Source organism: Opisthorchis viverrini (genome assembly GCF_000715545.1).
Source record: "Opisthorchis viverrini unplaced genomic scaffold opera_v5_25, whole genome shotgun sequence".
In the NCBI taxonomy this organism is placed as follows: Eukaryota; Metazoa; Platyhelminthes; class Trematoda; order Opisthorchiida; family Opisthorchiidae; genus Opisthorchis; species Opisthorchis viverrini.
Window position 1 is genome coordinate 993,952 of NW_008751681.1, and position 19,970 is coordinate 1,013,921.

General features: G+C 45.4%; 1 protein-coding gene across 1 annotated transcript; it reads left to right on the forward strand.

The window, feature by feature from the left end:
- Positions 1-3,616: 3,616 nt before the first annotated feature.
- T265_02144 (hypothetical protein) lies at positions 3,617-19,398 on the forward strand (the record flags this gene model as incomplete). Its single annotated transcript, XM_009166318.1, has 8 exons — positions 3,617-3,800; positions 3,844-4,133; positions 5,946-6,043; positions 6,091-6,182; positions 10,670-10,823; positions 10,866-11,028; positions 12,478-12,673; positions 19,076-19,398. 8 exons carry the CDS (start codon positions 3,692-3,694, stop codon positions 19,396-19,398), a joined length of 1,425 nt encoding a protein of 474 aa, XP_009164582.1.
- Positions 19,399-19,970: the final 572 nt, after the last annotated feature.

Here is a 19,970-nt window from a genome sequence, read left to right on the forward strand (position 1 = left end):
AAAAAGGCATCTCACTGGATCTTACGGGTCGTGTGTACCAGGCTACAGTAAGGGCTGTGTTGTTGTATGGGTGAGAGACAGCCTCTGAGGGCATATGATGTAAGGCGTCTTCAGGTTTTCAACCACCGATGCCTCAGAAGCGTGGCTGGTTTTGGATGGCGTCAGCGTGTTAGTAACGAAGTGGTTAGGAAACGGGTATTTGATTGTGCTGCAGACACCTCAATCCGGGAAAACATCCAGCATCATCGACTACGATGGCTCGGTAATGTGCCACGCTTGCCGAAATACAGTCTACCGAGACGAGTGTTGTTCTCCGTGCTTCCTTCAGGATGGCGCAAACCGCTACGTGGGCAGCACATAACTTGACAGAAAGGCATCAAAGAGATGACGAAGAGTTTGGGTGTTGTTGGTGTTGTACGCCTCCCAGGATGGGGTCCCCGTGACCCCGTCTGTGCTTGGCTGGAGACGTTGCAAGAAATGGCTGCTAATCAATGTCAGTGGCGTTCTTGCTGTCAGTTTCTTTCCAGATTGCCTGGAACTATATAACTAGACAAACCTTATGGTTGTACGGCAGTGAAGCATCAGTGCCAACACTGATGTTGCTGTCTTTGATGATGATGATGGTGATGATGATGGAGACGCTAAAAGATATGGCTGCCAACCGATGTCAGTGGCGTTGTCAGTTGTTGTCAGTTTCTATCCAGATTGCCTGAGTGAATGTCTGTAGGTGTAGGCACCTCGGAATGATTGTATTAAACTATAACTCCATTCTCCGTCCACCTTTATTCTTTTCTTTACAATAAGGCTTTCAAATAAATCATGGCTGTGTAGCAATGAAGCGTCGGCGTTGAACACTGATGTCATGCTGTCAATGATGGTGATGGTAATGTCCGTCAAGGGATCAGACTTTTATGCTCATGACAAGGATTGTGCTTGGCCTAAGCATTTTTACAGTGGTTCTGGGTATGTTAGTGTCTTTCTCATACTCTATCGTGTCTTCAAATAATGCCCAGCAAGGAAACGCTCGAATGAACCTGGAGTAAAAGTTTAAATTTTGTGTTTGCTTTCGTGAATGGTTTAATTGAAGTCGCTGTCGCGGAACAAAATCGTGTCATAGGCGAAGACGTGTCGCAAAATCAATCAGGGAACCGCCGATGGTTATCATTCGGACAATGCAATTAATGTCCATTGTTTGATATATTCACATCCTTTTTTTAATAATAAGCATGGTTCAAGGGGTTTCTAAAGTTTGTGCACCGAATAAGTGATACAGTGCCCGTGAATGAATGCGTGCTGCTACCCTCGTGGTGTAGGTTGGGGAGAACCATCGAAACAAAACGGAATTTCCTTTGGTTACAGTGGACTACGACGGAGGGGAGAACCCATGATCGGATATCTTATGTAAGGATAAAGCTCAAGTTAGCTCAGTTGTTAGGATGCGAATTTACTGACCGGAAGTTCCGTGGTTCAAACCTAACCGCGGCATCTCGACTGCTCTTGTCTGGGTTTTGACAACCTGGTAGTATCTCAGACCTTGTGCTTATTTCGGGGCACCGATAGTGTATTACAGCTGAACGGTTCGATTTACCTGTAAGGATACCAAGTGTAGAAAACTCACATAAGACATCGATAGATTTAGGGCACATAAAAACGAGCAATTACATACAGCCAGGTAACCGTTAACTCGAGTCTTAAATGAGTGGATATTGCATGGGACCACGAAAATAGAGAGTTAGAGGTTGTTTTAGAGCCATCTGGATTGGAGAAAAAGTGAAGAGAAGAATAGACCTGGGTGGAAACGTGGAGCTTCACTCTGATACCGATGATTAGAAGTGAATTGGGACAGATGAAAGTTCGGTAGAACATTTGACGTGAAATTGGCGACAAATTAATGGGAAACAGGCTAAGCCTTGACGCTGTTGAAGGGATTAGTAGCCATAAATCCGGATAGAGGGAACAATGAGGCGCACAGTGTTCCGTCAAACTTGGTCCAGGAGTAAACTATAAATGGAAGTCCCACTCCAGACTCGACAACAATATTCCATGGTGGGGGAGGGCGAGTATGAGATTTGTAGGTCGGAGCAACTGGGAGAGGCGAAGAATTACGAGAAACGGGACAATCATCCAGCCTTCAAGGAAGCCCGAGCCGCAGCTTGTTTAACCTACAATCGGACATCGTTCGAAAATGACAACCCCAGAGGCAAACGACTCGGAGTATACGGAATAAGGCCAGAGTCAATGGATAGGATGTGATTGGAGGTGAGAATGGAGAGATTCATAACTAAGGATTTGGAAGGTGCAAATGTAATGGAGTATGATAAACCTCAATTGTGAATGGTAACTAGATCGGCGTTCAGTGTGTTGGTGGTGTGCACGCTGTGGACACGTAACTAAAGTGAGACAGATCGCTGAAGGCTATAAATATCGTTCAGCTGTAGCACCCTTTCGGTGCCTAGTTGCCATGCTACCTGAAGGAAGCACAAGGGCTGGGATACTGCCAGGTTGCCCAAGCCTAGACAGGGAAGTTGAGAGGCAGATTTCGGGTTCGAACCACGGATCTCTCGGTCAGTAAATTCGCGCTCTAACTACTGAGCGATCTCGCCCCCAGTTTGGTTGGGAACTTGCCAACTAACCATTCGTTTGAAGTCCACCCTGGAGGTTTAGTTGCTCGGGTCCACAAAGTCCAAGTTCCAGAGGTTCCGCATTATCTTCCACCGAATTCTCCAAGTCCGTTAATGAGAAGTGCATTTGTTGGAAGCAGCACAGTGGTGAATGTCCGGATGAAAAGGTATAACATTTATGAGTGACAGAAAAGGGATGGGAGACACCGCAGCCTTGGGAAAGAGCGCCCTCTGGGCGAACTTGTAGGTACCTATTGGTTAAGGACTTTTAACTCCACCTTTTTTAATCCATCGCCAAAAGAGGTCGTACATAGGTGGTCGGGCGTGAAGGCCTCCATACCGCACTCGGCTGAAAGCTTTTGAAACGTCCAGGGGTTATCTGTGACCAGTATTCTATGCGCCCTTCTTGCGCGGGGATAAAGTTCGCCACTTTCTGTTTAGAGAGAGGATTGCTGAATTAGTAACAACGCAGTATTTTGCTCGGATAGTAGGATAGCTTGGCCTTCCGTGATGGAGTGGAACTGTCTTTGCACAACACCTGCTGATAAAGCAAAGCATCCCAGAAGCAGCGTTGCCTTCTTTCGGGAATGTCGTAACTCGGGGAACCGATCAGTGCTGGATCACATTAGTTGAGCTGTTGGTTGAAGAGTGGGTGGCGCTGTATGCGATGCCACTGCCAGTGAACCACCCATAGTTAAATGATGCTGTCCAAACTTATATAGGGAATTTTCCGGACTTGAATCTTTGGATATCCATGAAATTTTCCTCGCTGACACTTCACAGTACGAGTGAAACGCCGACACACTTTTCTGCTTTCCACTACTGATTAATTTCACTCACAGGGAAAATTGTGTCAGTCGGTGTTTCCCTCCACTTTTTTGTTTGCCGTCTGTACCAAGTTTGATATAAACACTGTATAATCTATTTGTGAATTTATCTTCTCGCAGATCCAGAGCCAACTGACGATCTGGAATGCTCGCAGCGCTTTACTCCTACTTCCAGACTAAATTCCAATTGCTTCCACACATTTTTGTACTCCTGTCCTGTTGAATTCTTAATCGGATCGTACAATGAGTACGAATGGTATTTATGCATTGCTCTCCGAGTTTGGGATCCAAACGACCAATGGCTGGGATGCTTCGAATGGGTCTAAACTGCACATGCGTAACGAGTTGATAGGTTTGTTTTTGGTTCCGGTGAAGTGCTCATAGTCGGCTTGCAGCCCTGCTTGAACTGTCTGATACGGTTGATTTGGATGCTGGTCCAGCTGATGGATTCAATGTCCTTTTGGCATCCCTTGTCGTTGAGCGGCTTCTCCAATTCCGCGAGCTGGTTACCAGTTACGACGCTTGTCTGTCGCAAAAATCTACATCACCGCGCCGCCGACATCTTTTACTTCAAATCCACAAATGCGCAGTGCGTTCCATCACGTTACTGGCCAAACTCATTATGGCTGTTTCCTCTTCAAACTTGTCCCGTGACAAGATCAAATCACAGTTGGATATCATCTTGGTGAGTTCGATGAAACATATTAATCTATTTTCCATTCTTTTATCCGTTGATACATAAAGCTCTTCAGAAACTGAACCACCGTCTACATTTTATCAAAGAACTGGAAGCTGTGTGGCGGAGACCAAGGTTGGCCACTTGATAGTTCCAAAGCGCGGAGAAAACTACTTAGCACTAGCTATTTGGCTGGGCGTTTAATCACTTCTTGATGGATACGATTTACTGGATATGTTTATAATGGTATGCTTCATGCTGTTCTACCACCAATCTAGCTCTTTTCAAGCTCGTATCCATAATTTTAAAGTAGATCAAAAACTTCAGATCTACACACGCAAACAAGTCAGCAAGTTATGTATAAACAGGGAATATTGTAACTTCACTGTCTCGTAGAACCTAATAGGCAACGGTCGCGACCTTACGGTGGGTTGGGCTCGTATTTTACCTAAATTGTCATGTATGTGACATTTGGGCGGAGTGAGCAACAGCTGATACAGACACCCCACCGTGTTTTATATAGGGATTTCGGAAAAGAACTGCCGAGCAGAGGGTGAGAAATATAAGACTCTATTCGAGGGGAACGTGGATTCCACTTTGATTCGCTTAGTCAGCTGTCAGAAACCAAACTATGCTGCTGAAACAGCCTTACTCGACAATGAGTTCCCTGATACGTTGAAATGATGGTCGAACTGCAATGTTGGCTAGTGTGACTGGAGTTTTTTCTTGAACATGTAACCATGCCAGGAAGGCATTAGGAGCAGCCATACAAGGTGCATTGAGCACTGAGCTGTGAGCAATCGTATTATCGGCTAGTTTATGAGTAAAGTTATATTGTTCTTTGAGGCGATATTGCAAAGGTCGTGAGGTGTTTACTCTAGGCATCCAGCGTTTGAAAATGTTGTATCCCTTCTTGGAGAAAGGACTTTTTGGGTCCGTCCGGAAAATATCATATTCCAATTGCAAGACAGTGGATCGTAACAACCGATAAAGTATCTAATTCGATCGAAGAAAACGTCGAAGACCCAAACGAACCTGCTGTGCATCGCATCATGAGTCCTCAGATTAGGTCAGTCCTCCACAGCCAAGTTAGTTGTTAAATCACCAGCTCCGGGCAGGGTTCCCCAAAGAAATCCCAAGAACTGCTGTCTCGTCGTCAAAATTAGAAGCTAGAGGCTAGGGACAAGGCCCAGAGCGAAACACTCCTTCCTCCCACTGCCCTGTGGGTCAAACTTCTAAGCCACCTGCTCAAAGTGGAGTAGCACAAACTAACCTTTCCGAACCTGGGAAGTTGAAATTATCAGCCGTCAGCTCTTTGCTCACCGAGATGACGAGATGGCCCAAGTGGTTAGGGCGCGAATTTACTGACCGGAAGGTCTGTGGTTCAAACCCAACCTCTGCCTCTCGACTTCCCCTGTCTAGGCTTGGGCAACCTGGCAGTATCCCAGCGCTCGTGCAACGCTCGAGTGGCATGGCAGTCAGACACCGAAAAGGTGCTACAACTGAACGATTTTTTAAATTTATTTTAATACTTGTCTGTCTTCAACTACCACAATCAAAATGTTCCCAGGACATCTGCTTATAGGTGCTGAATGCGCTACCGCTATGGCCTTGAATAGATAGGATCCGAAGGAGTTGCGTCTGGCATTGGGTAGCTTAAATAACTCAGCTGAAAGATTTGACATGCGCTTCCCACCCACCGAATGCTGTTTGCTGCTGCAAGACTGAGTGGAACAAAGTCCAAATTTTGTGTTTGTAGATGAGTTAATTGCTGAAGACTTTAACTAGAAGCATCATTCTCGAGAGCCGGTTAAAGATTAGATCATTCTTCGAATGGAAACTTCGAAGGTAGCTTCTTCAACCCACCACATCTATGGCTTCGACGCGACATCATCAAAATTGGGACCTATGACGCAGTGGTATGTCCCATATCGTAATACTTCTGGCAAACTTTAGGAAGCTCTAGGTGTTTAAGCACTGATGGCTCCGACGCATATTTCGAATATTGTGGTCAGCTCGGATCAAGGTGGTTTTTGGAGGAAAGAACTCCCCTGATAGGTGAGCTAATTTTACCTCATATGTTTGGGTGGCATGGCCACGTTCCTCAAACGCCAGTAAACCGGTTTTCCTTAATAGCCCTTTCCGCTCAGCCTCATGCTGAGAAGCTTTCTGGGGCTGTAAGCTAATAAGTTGATAAAGAGAAAAAGAAACACGAGGAGCATAGGCAACCTGGTCGATCTGGGTTAGCTACACCAACAGCTACGTCGTCAATGGTTTTCAGGTACACAAGCCCTTTCCTCCGGTGCGTAGCCTCACACTCAACAAAAAGTTCCCGTAACACTTGCAATCATTATTCGACTCACAATATCATCTCTATCGCACCCTTATTAATTGGTTAGTGGATGGGATTTCGGCTACTACTGTCAGCATACAACCCATGTGATTTTGAGCTAATAACGTTGATGATGGTGGTCCTCCTAGAGGTAGACAATAGTTGAAAGAAGCGTGAAATGACCCCAGTGGTGTCCACCTCTTGTGGTCCGGTGATTCAACATTATGCCGGCTATAAGACATTGCATTGTCTACCGTTTTGCAATTGTTGTAGTTGTGGTCGGTTCACTTTTGGCTCTACTTTCATCCGCTTTAGATTTGTAGTAAGGCTCCGGTATTCTTGTGTGGGAACGCGCTACAGCTGTCCAGCTGTGGGACTCATTTGTCTCATAGCTGCCGTAGAACTCGAAGGAATCACCAAGGCCGAGGTACTGCCATGTTTTCCATATCTAGACAAGAGCAAGCGCTAGGTTCGGGCCACAGATCTTTTCCGGAGGAGACAGTTGTAAGCATAGGAAATTTACATTCTAGAAATTTGACGGAAATTACAAAGCACGGTTGGTTGGTCGTTGGAAAACACCAATATGCGTTTTATTCTGATTGGGACCCATTGGGTTGATGTTGAAAAAATCGATCACCTGATCAGGTTCAAAATCCACAAGCTTAACCTCGACCCTGCGCGGTCGCTAACCTCACTTACCTGTATGATGTGCACGATGCAATCAGCTTAATTAGTTTAGTCCCTGCGGTGGAACTTCTTGGATACTCATCGACATGTTTACGGTTAGTCAGGTTCCTAACGCACTGAACAATTGGGTTAAACACGCTGAGCCTAACGAGGCCAAAAGGCGGATCGAATTACCCCCTCCAACCAAATGAATACTCTTGGGAACGAGCTGTCTTAGGTTTACATGGTGTGTTTGCGCTCCTGAGGAGGGAGATTGTATCACTTGAGTTGGCCACTTTGAAAAGTTGATATTGCGTCAGTCTTTTCAAGGCGAAAAAGCCTCATTGATAGTCAGCTCCATCAGTTTCGTTACAAAGACGGTAAGTTAGTCAAACAGTTCACCTGATAGAATTGTTGAACTGCTCAGCTTCAGTGATCCTAGTGTCGTTTGCACTCTATGGCCAGAGATGTTTGCCCTAATGGATCGATAAAATAGCCATTTTTCATCACGTTCGTTTATGATTTCGTGGTTTTAGAGGGCGCCAATTCGAGTTGGTCCCACAGTGAGGTGTTAGTGGCGGGGGGGGGGAGAAGGCTCGGTGGTTAAAGCGCAGATTTACTGGCCAGAAGGTCCGTGGTCCGAACTTGACTTCTGCATCTCGATTTTCCCTGTCTAGGCTTGGGCAACCTGGTAGTGTCCCAGCCCTCGTGCTTCCTTCGGGCGGCATGGCAGCTAGGCACTACAAACAGTGGAACGCCATCAAGACAGATCACGATGATAAAATAGGCCGACGTTCCAAAGACGCGTTTATTTGACCCATGTGCCTTAAGCAGCCATGTATGGGTAAGTTATAGGCGCTAGGCTTTGAATATTGAGGAAATGACTGTGTTACCTAAACAACGCAGCCCCAAACACAAACATACCACTGGAAATCAAACCGGTGTCATTTTCTTCGATAGTCAGCATTTAACTCCACCGCACCCATAGGCTTCCTAAACCAATCCACTTTGACATAAGCCTGCGTAAAGCAGGATTTTCTGGTGGGATGCTCTTACCCTACTTTGAGCGAACAATACTTACATGGCAGTATATTGTCCTCCCCAACTGTTTCTTTTCCAGCCGTTGTCTACTGCACAGGGTGTCGTCCTTTATACACAATAAATGGTGTTTCGGACTCACGCTTCAGCAACTAATGCTTCGGTTTTCATTGCATGGGAGGGCTATGTATGGACACATGAGATACGTGACATGTGAAACACTTCACCCTCTGTTGTAACTAATTACAGTCCCCACTCTAGTACCTTAGCGTGGCAAAAAGACTCACCAACAAGCAAGAAAGTTTTATTGCGAACAAGCGAATGCGAAAATTACAAGGAGCATGGCGGTATTTAAAGCGCACTTTTGACCTTTAATTCACGCTGTCCGATCGGCGTTGGGTGATTGGTTGGCGTTGCTTGTGACGCCCGAATACTCGAGCATTGTCGGCCCTTCCTGTCTGACTGCTTCAGCGTCCAATCGGCAGTTGGCTTTTCTGGCCCGGCTGCTTGACGGCTTCCTTACTGTGATTTTGATGGAGTTTCAGGGTCGCAGCAAGTTCCGGGCATTCTAGTGTTGTTTTCGGGAATCTGACCTTGCTGACGACCTCATTATATAACTATTAAACGATCTAGCTATAGGCAACGACTGCAATTAAAAACGGGTTATGATTTTCGTCAGGGGACAGATGATTGTCTTGTTACGTCTAGCTCTTTTAAGCCAGTTTCAGCAGACGAGATTTTTCACTGAACTGGCCCAGGCGGGCTGATTGATAGGTGACCCACGAAGTGTTTATGGCTAGTTTGTCACGTAAAGAACCTGATTTATTACATATGTGTATATGTATTTTAGGTCTCCCCTCATCTGTGCAAACATGAGCTCGAAATAGGTCAGTGGTTAAGGCTGGAGATTATTGACCACAAGGTTCGTGGTTCGGACACAACCTCTGCGTTTCGACTACTCTTGACTAGGCTTGCGGAACATGGTAGTATTTCAACTCTCGCGCTTCCTTCGGGTGAGATGGCAGCCAGGCACCGTTTTAGGTCTCCCCTCATCTGTGCAAACATGAGCTCGAAATAGGTCAGTGGTTAAGGCTGGAGATTATTGACCACAAGGTTCGTGGTTCGGACACAACCTCTGCGTTTCGACTACTCTTGACTAGGCTTGCGGAACATGGTAGTATTTCAACTCTCGCGCTTCCTTCGGGTGAGATGGCAGCCATGCACCAAAAGAGTGTTGGAGCTGAACGACTGTCATTATTTTTGCTGTCATAATCTTCCTCCATGAATGTTGTGGCATCCGGCCGTGGAGGTATAAGTAACGAAAGTTGAACGGCTTTCTGGAGTGTTTTAGTCAATGGGGCTGGTTGCCAAAACCAACACGGCTGTCTAGTCAAGTTGGTCCAGCCAGACGTTTCATGCGCATTCCTTCCGGTCTCTTTTGAGTAAACATCGCACTAAAGCACCGATTGAGATGAAATGACTGCGTCTGGTTGCACAATCTTGTGAAAAGTACTAACGGGTAGTCAAAACTAACACGGTTAACAAAAATGAGCGCAACGTGTAATTAGGGTGTGCACTGATGCTACATCATACGTCTCACAAATGACGGCTAAATATTCACTGTTATGCGCAAGGAATGGTTAAGTGCTTTTATATATGAAAAAAAGTGCAACAGCCCAAAAACAGCTGTTTTTATTCGTTTGTGCAATACATCACTGGGGAATATGACTAGTTAACATATGGGGTTCGGTCGATCGATTGTAATACTCAAATGACTACTGTTGCGAACAAGTCTTCAAAGACCCTGAAAACAATCGTTCCAGACAGACATGCTGAATTTTAAAACACGACACCGACCTCCTTTAGTTTTATGAAGCAAGAATGTAACTGGTGGTGTGTAGATAAGTTTAACCCAGCTCATTTCACTGACGAGACAAAACCTTATTCTATGCTCTGCATAACTTAAATTCAATGGCCACTGGAGGGTGCTGGTCGCTCCAGAGAGAGGACGCTGTAGACTGTTTACTGTATTTCCGTTAATTCACAAAAGAAATCAATACCTTCAGCCTCATTCATCACCGCTCGGCAGTTTTTTACTCCCTGGGATAACGAATTAGGACAATCGGAAATCCACCGACAGTAGATAACCGATCTGCAATGCACATTACATTTCTCACGGTTTTAGAACTTCAGTCACCGTCAGCAGGTTGTAGCGAACCCAGGACTACTTTAACAGCAGGCAAACTCACCATCCTTTAGGTTACGCATGTACCTATCTAGCAAGGGAAAGCGTATTTCCTGCTCTAACCGTTATTGATTTAGTTGGTTTTTTTTAACGGAAATCGTTTTCCGTTCTTATCCATCCGAGCCAGACCCACACACGCATCGCATCGCTTACACCGCTCACCGCTTTACTTTTTGCAAAGTGGTTGGACTCATATTTTTTATATTTCAGCGGGTAACGTCGATGCATCCGCATAAATGGACAGATTACCTGAACAAACTACAGGGATATTGTACTTCACTCTGCCAAGAGGTGGTGTCCAATTCTCATCCCATCAGTGCATCAGTAAGCCGTACGGATTCCATGGTAAATGTACCACTCAGACAGGTAACACAGAAGGCACCAACGATGCAGTGATTCATGACGATCCTTACAACGCGTAAGTCCTGACTAAGTTTCTAGTCCCCCCTCTGCACATTAGTGTAATTCCGTACAGCGAGTTACAGCAACTGGTTTTTGCGCAACTTGACCAAGCGGAACCAGACAAAACCGGCGCTGACACATCCGTTTCTTCAAAATGGCAACGAGCTTATGAAGTTAGTGGAGTTCTGGACATCCTTCGAACTGTTTCTGCCACAGTAAGGGTGAGTGACATAAATTTCTTTTTCGATGGCCAAAGGACAGGGAGGGTTGTGAAATGAATTTGGCCATGAGTTTCATGGACGTATCTTGTTTCGTTTGGCGATAACCTTCAGATTAGGGATAAAGCGACTGTTTTCATCCTTGAAGTAGGCTGAGGCTGTCCATCGACATCTTCGCATAGTACGGAAACACCTGCTAATTTCGGTCGATGTAACTCGTCTTGAAAAATATTGAAAGTGACAGGAATAGAGTTAAATGGAGGAAATTTGGAGGGTCAATAGGACGGGGTGAATATGTGAGCGTCACTAACCTCGTGACTTTGCCGATAAGGATCCTCAACCATCGTTTGGGCGAGTATTTAGGTCCCCATTTGGTAGACGATGTGAACCAACGCAGCTGAAACCTGTTTAGCATGAAATTCTCGATTACAACGAGTTGAGTTTCCATATATTACTTTACTTTCTAGTCACATTAGTGCGCAGGTGGGTAAACCTGACAATGACGAGGGTCTGCTGCGGCTGCACGCTGTTCGTGTTTGGTTTATGTGCTGCAAGTGCTTTCAAACCAATCGGTTCCCTAGTCACATAGTGTCCTCATAAATCTGCCTGTAGCTCAACTGGGCGGGTTCATCATCAGCTACTAATGATATGGATCAATTACCGGAAGAAGTTCATCTTGAAACTAACATTTGAACTCGGGCCTCACCGATACCCCATTTCGCATTTTTCTGCGCTGGATAAAGTGCACCATCCTCGATTGGCCACTGTAAGCTATCAAAGTTATCTTAACTGTGTCGCATGTCAGCTAACGTTGAATATGACTTTGTTTGATACAGTTATTGATATTTGCGCCGCAACCAGACACTTGGCTGCGGACAATACTGGAATCTTGGAGACAATTCCATCCTGGCCCTGAACTCATTGCAAAGCGGCGAGTTCTTAGTCACCAGATGATTACGACTCCTTCCGTGTCCAAAAAGACTGAGGAAATGAAAATCTAACAACGATGGAACTGCTCTAACACTGCTTCGGCTGATACGCACGGTAAGCTTTCAGGGACGTCCGATTAGCGAAAACACCGAAGAAACAATGTTAATCAGGTGGCTGTTGATCTGTTCACCGAGCTTGGCAATTGACTTGCAACGGAGACCAGCGCTTTCAATAGACTGCCACGCCACTTCGGACCGGTGATATCACCTCGATTGATGGCGAAATACCAAGCTCGGCTAATCCTCGCCTCCATAATCTGGGATATCAACATTATTTCTCATAGGTTCTGAACCCTTTTGTGATAACTGCAATTGGTTGAAGAAAAACTGATTTTCCCCTATCCAGCCAGTTTACGATTTGAGCGATTTTTTGGTGCCATCATCCAAGAGACCTTCCAAAATTTTCATCGTATGCTGCATTCCTCTTCATCCTGTGAATTCCATTATATTTCACCTATCCTAGCACCCCACCGTCCAACATACGCTGTCTACTTTTACGGCTCACCCGGTCGGATTTGGTTCCAGTGATCCCCTCTCAGAGTCGCTGCTGTCAGAAGTAAAGGCCCATTTGCTGGAAATGCGTGGGTTGCATTCGCAATGGTCCAACCAATCTGACCCATCGGTGACGCGCACCTTAAGCAACAGGTCCTTAGTGACGAGTAAGTGTACCCCGTTGATCACTTTGGTTCCCGTAACCTTCTGAAGAAGCGCGCGAAGGTTATTCGGGCCAAATTGGCGCGTTTTTTTTACTTTTGCAGGCACTCTGCCACTATTATATCGCCCCACAATACCACAAATCTTTCCATTTTGGATCACAGCATTGAACTGTTTGCATATTAAATTTACTGTATACTTATTTCGAACCGTATTTTCCGCAGGCCAGTTCAAGTTCAGAGGTTGCACGAGTTTCTTTTGGACGCAAAGTTGTGAATCCAGCAGTCGGATTCCAATCGCCTCTGCGATCGATAGTATTCTGGATCGTACCAGTCGTGATCGGTTCAGAGCTACCCGATATATGGTATTGAAGGCTTGCTCTTTGTCGGTGACATGACTAGTTTCGGCCAAATGTGATACAATCGCACTTGAGCCTGGTTTCTTCTTACGACCACTCAGAGATACGGGACTGTGTTCTCGCATTCTATCCGACAAATGCCTTGTCGTACGACCAACTTATGATGCTTGGCACGAGCATACAAATGACTACACTCAAAAGCTGGTGGTAGACTGTGGCAATTTATCCTCCAAGCGGAAACTGATAGTGGGGCTGGAGTTGAATCTCAGACACAGATTAGCAACCACGTACATCGTATCAACAGAGTTTCTAAGCCTTCTGTTAATGAGTTCAGCTACCGAGTCACCTTTGAATGGAAGCCTCATGTAGATGGGCTTCTTCCCAATAAAACTTTGTGTAGGCTTGGGCTTAACGGATTCCATAGGCTTGAGTACGAACCTTGCAGGATATCCGTTCTGCAGGAATGTGCGTCAGAAGAACTTGAGTTCCTCTTCTGAGCAGTTGGGGGAGCATATCTTCATTGCTCTCTCAATCAGGCATCTAATTAGATCGCGCTTTTGTTGCACGGAACGGAGCTGTCTAAGTGAATCTACTGACCTTTCCACGTTTGCTTTCTATGGACTCTGCATTCTATGGTCCCGTCAGTCTTCCTTTTGATATTGACATCGAGGAAACTTAACTGTCCGTTCTGTTCTGATTCGGTAGTAACCTTGATATTGGTATGAACTGAATTGAAACTGCTTGGCACGTCTGTTGTGCTGATAGTTTTGTCGGCAAGTACGAAACTGTCGTCCACGTAGCGACGATACAATTTTAGCCGTGCAATGAGTGCGTCTAATTTCTAGGTCTTCAGTTCGGCTATGAAAATATCTGCCGAAATGGGTCCTAGAGGAGACCCCATCGCGATCCTGTCCTTCTGTCGACAAATTTGATTGTTGGAAGTGAAGTGAACGTTGTAGGTACAAAGGAGCAGGAGTTCCTTAAGGTGCGAGATAGGAATGCAAATATCTTTACCGTTGCACTCAATCAAGTCACAAACATAGTCCGTTGGTAAACAATGACTCGACGTCCAGGGTGAACATGGAGTGTTTATCAACCTTCAGATCTTTAATCCGATCGACGAAGTCAAAACTGTCTCTTAGGCTCTGTGTCGACACCTCTCTCCTGATTGGTTTTAACAGACTGACGTGCCATTTAGCCAAAGCACGATAAGGAGAATAAGACATATCGAGGATGGGCCTGAGAGTTAGGCCGGGTTTGTGCACTTTTGGGAGACCATAAAACCGACCTACCCACCATTCAACCCCCTTCCTTTGACTTTATTTCTCCAAAGTGTATGTACGTACCCCCGATTTTAACCTTTTTCACGTGGTCTCTGGTACCGTATAGATGGAACGACTGTTAATGGCTTCACTTGCCCATACGGAACTCGATGCTACATTTTGCTCGTAAACCTCGACATACGATTTCTTCGGTAGCGTACGACGTTATAGAAACAGTTTGCGCGGGCCTTGTTACCAACTATATTCTGTCACTGATTTTGAAGTAATTTAGCTTCTCATATATCCATAAGCATCCCCCTAGGGCTCCGTATCCTAATCATAAGTGTCGCTTCTTAGATTGACACAGTAAATCTCCGAGAGATTGTGTTCCAGATTGCGACTCATCTTACGAAAGCAGTGTAATGGTTCTCCGGTCTCCCAGTGTAGGTGTGTTTACTTGGCTGTTCTCACATTTGGGTACTGAGCTTTGCAACCCGATACTATTGTTTCCAAAGTATGTCACAACATTCTCAATCCTTACTATTGAAGTTACTTAATAGAGTTGGTGTGGATCTCTCCGACTAACGGATGTCTCGAATGGTGGTTGTAATGTCCCTAGTGCGATTTCTGCACGTTCCACCTTTATGTCTCACTACATCAGTCTAACTGCAGGTTTTTATTCTGCATCACTCGCTAACTTGACAGTTTCCTGGGTTTGCATGCTTGTATCAGTATTCACTCTAATGTAGTTTCCCAGTTGCGTCCCCATAACTTCATAGACTGCGGTAAATGTTGGTGGTATGTTAGGAACTTTTCGAATTGACGCTACCGTTTGTGGCACAGTGAATGTTGCTTGTTAAAGCGATTCACCCGTGATCCACCGCATTTTGCCATCTTGTTCCCTGCGACTTTTCCCTAGCACCTGTCACACGACCCGCGAATGAAGTGCGCTCCCATAGATCCAGACCCAAAAAAGCATCTGGCAGGCTGCTCCTTCCGAATGACCACTTTGAACGATTCGTCGGTTCATCCGATACGCCATGCTCTACACCACTTGAAGGTTAGTTCTAAGTACCGTGAAGCTTTGTGTACACATACATGTGTCATCTCGTTACTTTCGTAGAGTGATGCTCCAATAGTTTCGTAATGTAACAAACTCTCAAGGACTGCACATGTTTCACATAATTATAGCGAAGAAACGACATTTTCCACACACTCGTACATTATATTAATTACCCTAGATGAATTCAAAGATGTTTGTAAGCTTTTGATAGAAGAACCGAAGTTTGGCCGTAATGCGCATGGGACCGACACCCCCCGGTACGGATCAAGGGGATGCGTCTCCTGACTCATCTTTTGGCTCTGCCTCCTTTCAGAACATTTTCCACTTTCCTGTGTAATATCGATGGCTTAGTATCCACTCCGTTCGATATTTTACCCAGTGGCACACACTCCGTGTGAACTTCAGTATGATAGCATTCAGCAGATCCATGCAATGGCGGGGCCTGGATCATGTTGATAATGTGTCAAATTGTATCTTTGGTGTCTTCCAGATCGTAGGTATTCGTGGTCATACATTGTCAGCTTCGGAAGGCTATCGAAGCTGAATCTGTAACGTGAATTGCTGAGACTCTGAAGGCGCAAGAACCGAGTCCACAGGCTCAAGAATGCTGACTCCAGCATGACTCGTATCCCGCAATTATCCGGGACGATTGTGCCTTGTTATCCTGTTGTCTTCACTGTACAGTCAAATGGGTTGATGGTATTTCGCATACAACAGATGTAAAGGTCAAAGACATTCGTACGAAAGTCGAGAACGATGCAATAGGTTTACTGAAGTAGAGAGTCCTCGGTCCGTTCCCCGGGACGGCGATTGTTTGTTCCCAAGTGTGTACGCCTCACAGGACAGTGTACCGTTGACATCTCGGTTTACGGTGATTATATAATTCCGCATATATCCTTCACCCAGGATGGACTCTTCTTGATCGCTCTTGCGCTTAGTTGGAGATATTGCAAGCAATGGTGGCTGATTGATTGCCGTTCGTGCTTTCAATATTTTTTCAGATGGTCTGATTGAGCACTTGGAGGTGTAGGCCTTCTCTTCACTTTAAGGCTTCAAATGTAATTAGATAAACTTTTTGATTGTACGGTAGTGAAGATTCAGTGTCAACACTGATGTTGCATTCTTTGGTAGTGATTATGGCAGGTTGGTTCTGGTATACCTGCTTCACATCAGGTTCCGGTGCCTGTTCGATGACCAGGGGAGGTGTACGCATCTTGCACGTCCCCGAAAAGTGCAGTGAGTGGCAGCAACGAACAAGCGCGTGATCCGAACCCAAATAGGTGTTCCAAAATGAGCGACAATAAGTGGTTGGCCCACACCACCTATAGCTAATAGTGAGATGGTCTATCTGTATTGGGGCGTGGCTCAAGCGCGGAGGACACCATGTGACCAGGCGGCTTCGGTTTTGTTGGGAGTTAGTAATGAACAGGGAGATCCCGGGGTCAGTACATAACTGGGGCAGGCGTTCGCCGTTGTGATTCCGGTCCAAGAGGCTCACCCAGATGAGCCTCAGCACCGCTAAGTCTTAACCCGCCGCAACATGGCGCTCAAAGCGTCATAAAAGCTGCCTTTGGGTATATCAGAGCTGCAGTCTGTTGGGGGTAAAGCAAATAAAATGAACAGACCAATCATCGGCTCGTTTACTGGATACTCTCAGACTTTGCCAAACAAACTGCACAGAGTCTACTATCAACGAGCAACCATCCAACCAGAGACATTTAACTCGCTGGTCTAGAACAATGGTGCCTCTGATGATGATGATTTTCACTCAATTTGGTGTTCACCCGCCATCTAAGACCAGCGGTAAAACCAGTAGTATGGGCTATCGAACAGCCCTCACCATCCTTGTAGATAGTGTCGTACCAAGAAACAACACCTTTTATTGTAAGCAATTCGGTCATCTTCTCAACATGTTTATGAAGGTTTCGGTAGGTGTTTATGATAATCCTCTCCATGTGTGCATGTGTTACCTCCGCATCGCACTCATTCCGCATTCCCACTCGAAAAAAGACAACGCTCAGCCGGTTTCCTTAGATGGTCTCCCAAGAGGGAGATGTCTGCATTGATGTGACCAGTTCTGTAAACTTGCCTGTCAATCAAATATTCACTGAACGCTTGTCGGTTATCATTCATCATACTCCAGCATTAGAAATGTCGTGTGTGTGCGAAGCCGGTCGAGTGCAAGTAACCGTCTTCAATCTGTGCAACGTTTACTAATAGAACGGATCGCACCTAATCATTGTGCACTCTCACCTTCACGCCGACACAACCAGGTTAAGTTGGAGAGACAGATCGAATGTAGCTATCGGTTTGTCGGTGCTGCTTTCAACAGAAGTGATGAGATCACCCATATAGTTGGTTCCAATCGCTTGGCTGCAGTGACAATATTTGGTGATGTATCCGTTCAATCCCTAGGTGTAACTTCATAAGGCGAATCGCAGAATCAGTAACGAATTGAGCTGAATTATTCAGCGTATTCTGTATTTCGACGAAGTCCGAACCATTAATTGGAACTCTATGACAGTAGACAGTTGAAAAGGGGCCTCCATAACTATTTGCGGCACATGGTTTAGAAGGCTGCAAGAATACATATCTGTTGAATCCCAGTTTTAGTAGTCGAATTAGGCTAAACTTTCCCGGGGCTTCAACACGTTTGTGATTGTTAGAGTAAATTGAGGGAACTGAAAAGATTTTGGGACTGGTTTCACTGGTTACCGAGCAACATAAACCAGAGTCCGACTGAGTCGCATGGTGCTTTCAAATCAAAGAGGACGGATATCTTTTTTTCGTCCGCATGATGGTGTTGAGGGATAGAGACAAAGTCCACGGCTTGGACGGAAACCTGATTTTCACGGCTTTGTCCTCGGGTTTTGCGGAGTGTTTGCAGGGTGGCACGTGCTGGAACCTCTAAGGACAATCAAACTAATACATCCGTTTTTTCTGCGCCGCTTTTGCTTTTACAAGCGCGAGCATAGTCCGTTCGGAACGGGTTCAGCGACAACTTTCAACTCCTGTTCTCTTTAAGTCATACCACCGACACATCCATTGATCCGGTCGTCCAAAATTGAACGTCGCTTTATCACTATGTTGCCCCTTACCGAACACAACTCACTAGGAATCAAGTTATGAATTCATAAGACACAACAGTCCTTCAGTTCTGGCGAGGTATATTTCCGTCTTCCTCGGTTCCTTTTGGTGATCCACAATGCTTCCCCATAGTCCATCTTGACATCCACCCTGATGGGAATACCTTTTCACTGAATGTTAGAATACGGTCATTTTCGTGCTTCTTTAGGCGTGATTCATTCAGGAAAACGCGAACTATGTGCAGATGATAACTGCTCAGATTTCAAATTGTTTGTACGTGGTCGATTCTTCCGGTGTATTCGATGTTCAATCGCCCACTAAAACGTCGATAAACATCGCGCAAAAACTACCTGTTGGAGCTCTTGAGAACAAATGTCACCTGTATTACATCTTGACAAATTTTTGTAAAAACGATGGCTCAAACCAGTCTTCTGCTTAAAACTGGCTCTCCGTTTGATAAATAAATAGGTTTAGCGCATAATTCAATACGCAAATTTTTATAGCACTTCTCTGGTGGTATGTATGTGAAACGTGTTGATTCGAGAGCGCTTTTATAGTTTTCAAAGTAGTACCGTACTTCATAAACGGGTTGAAAAATGAATCCATTATTTCGACCACCCGTTCTTTGTGTTTCTAGTGCACCGGTCCACCACTAGAGAAGTGATCAAGCTATCCACTCCGCCACCAGATCAGAAGCGGGTGCCCTTTACCCTGGAGGAATCTCTTGCACTGTGGCAAGGCTTTCTTGAACATCGGGACGCAGTGGATTGTTGGGTACGTGTATGGAGACAGTCTTTCCGACGAAGTGGGCGCAGGCCAGTGGACCTCAAAGACCGCTGGCGTGTGATCCAACGCAGCGCGACACTTAACCGAACAATTGCTGAGGCGTATGAACGATGGAAGTCTGAGAAGGAGTGCAACAACAGGGTCCCTACTTTGATTATTGTACGTTCATCCTGAACTACCGTCCCTCAAATTGGCTTATGACTGTACATATTCAGAACGTTTTTGTTTATTTCTAAGTGAATTTTTTATATACCATTTTCTACCTGTTTCCGAGTGTCTCTGAATATCTTACAAGTGGATGGTATACCAACTTTCATTGTCCTTCATAGTTTCGTTCCCAACAGTAACGCTCAGGTTCGATAGCACATGGTGGCATGGGTCCGACCAATCCCTGCCTCTAAGATGAACAAACATTAGGCGGATCATTTGTTCACGTACCCAGTGGTGAACTGTTACTCAGCATGTGGAATATTACGTTTATGAGATACGGCGTGTATGTGTAGCCCGTATGTCTCGTTTAAACGTGGTCACGCGTACCGTGTTCAGCCAGGTAACTGACTAAAGAATCTCTGTGACTTACAAACACCTGAACGACGAGTGGATCAGTAACGGTGGGTGGTATTGACGCTACTCGCCAGATAGCCGTGTTTGAAGCCTTTTAGCTACAATTCTATTGTCCATTTAGTAACCGCGATCATTGAGACATGCATTCCAGAAGTCCATGTGACTCCGCAAAACAATGTGAT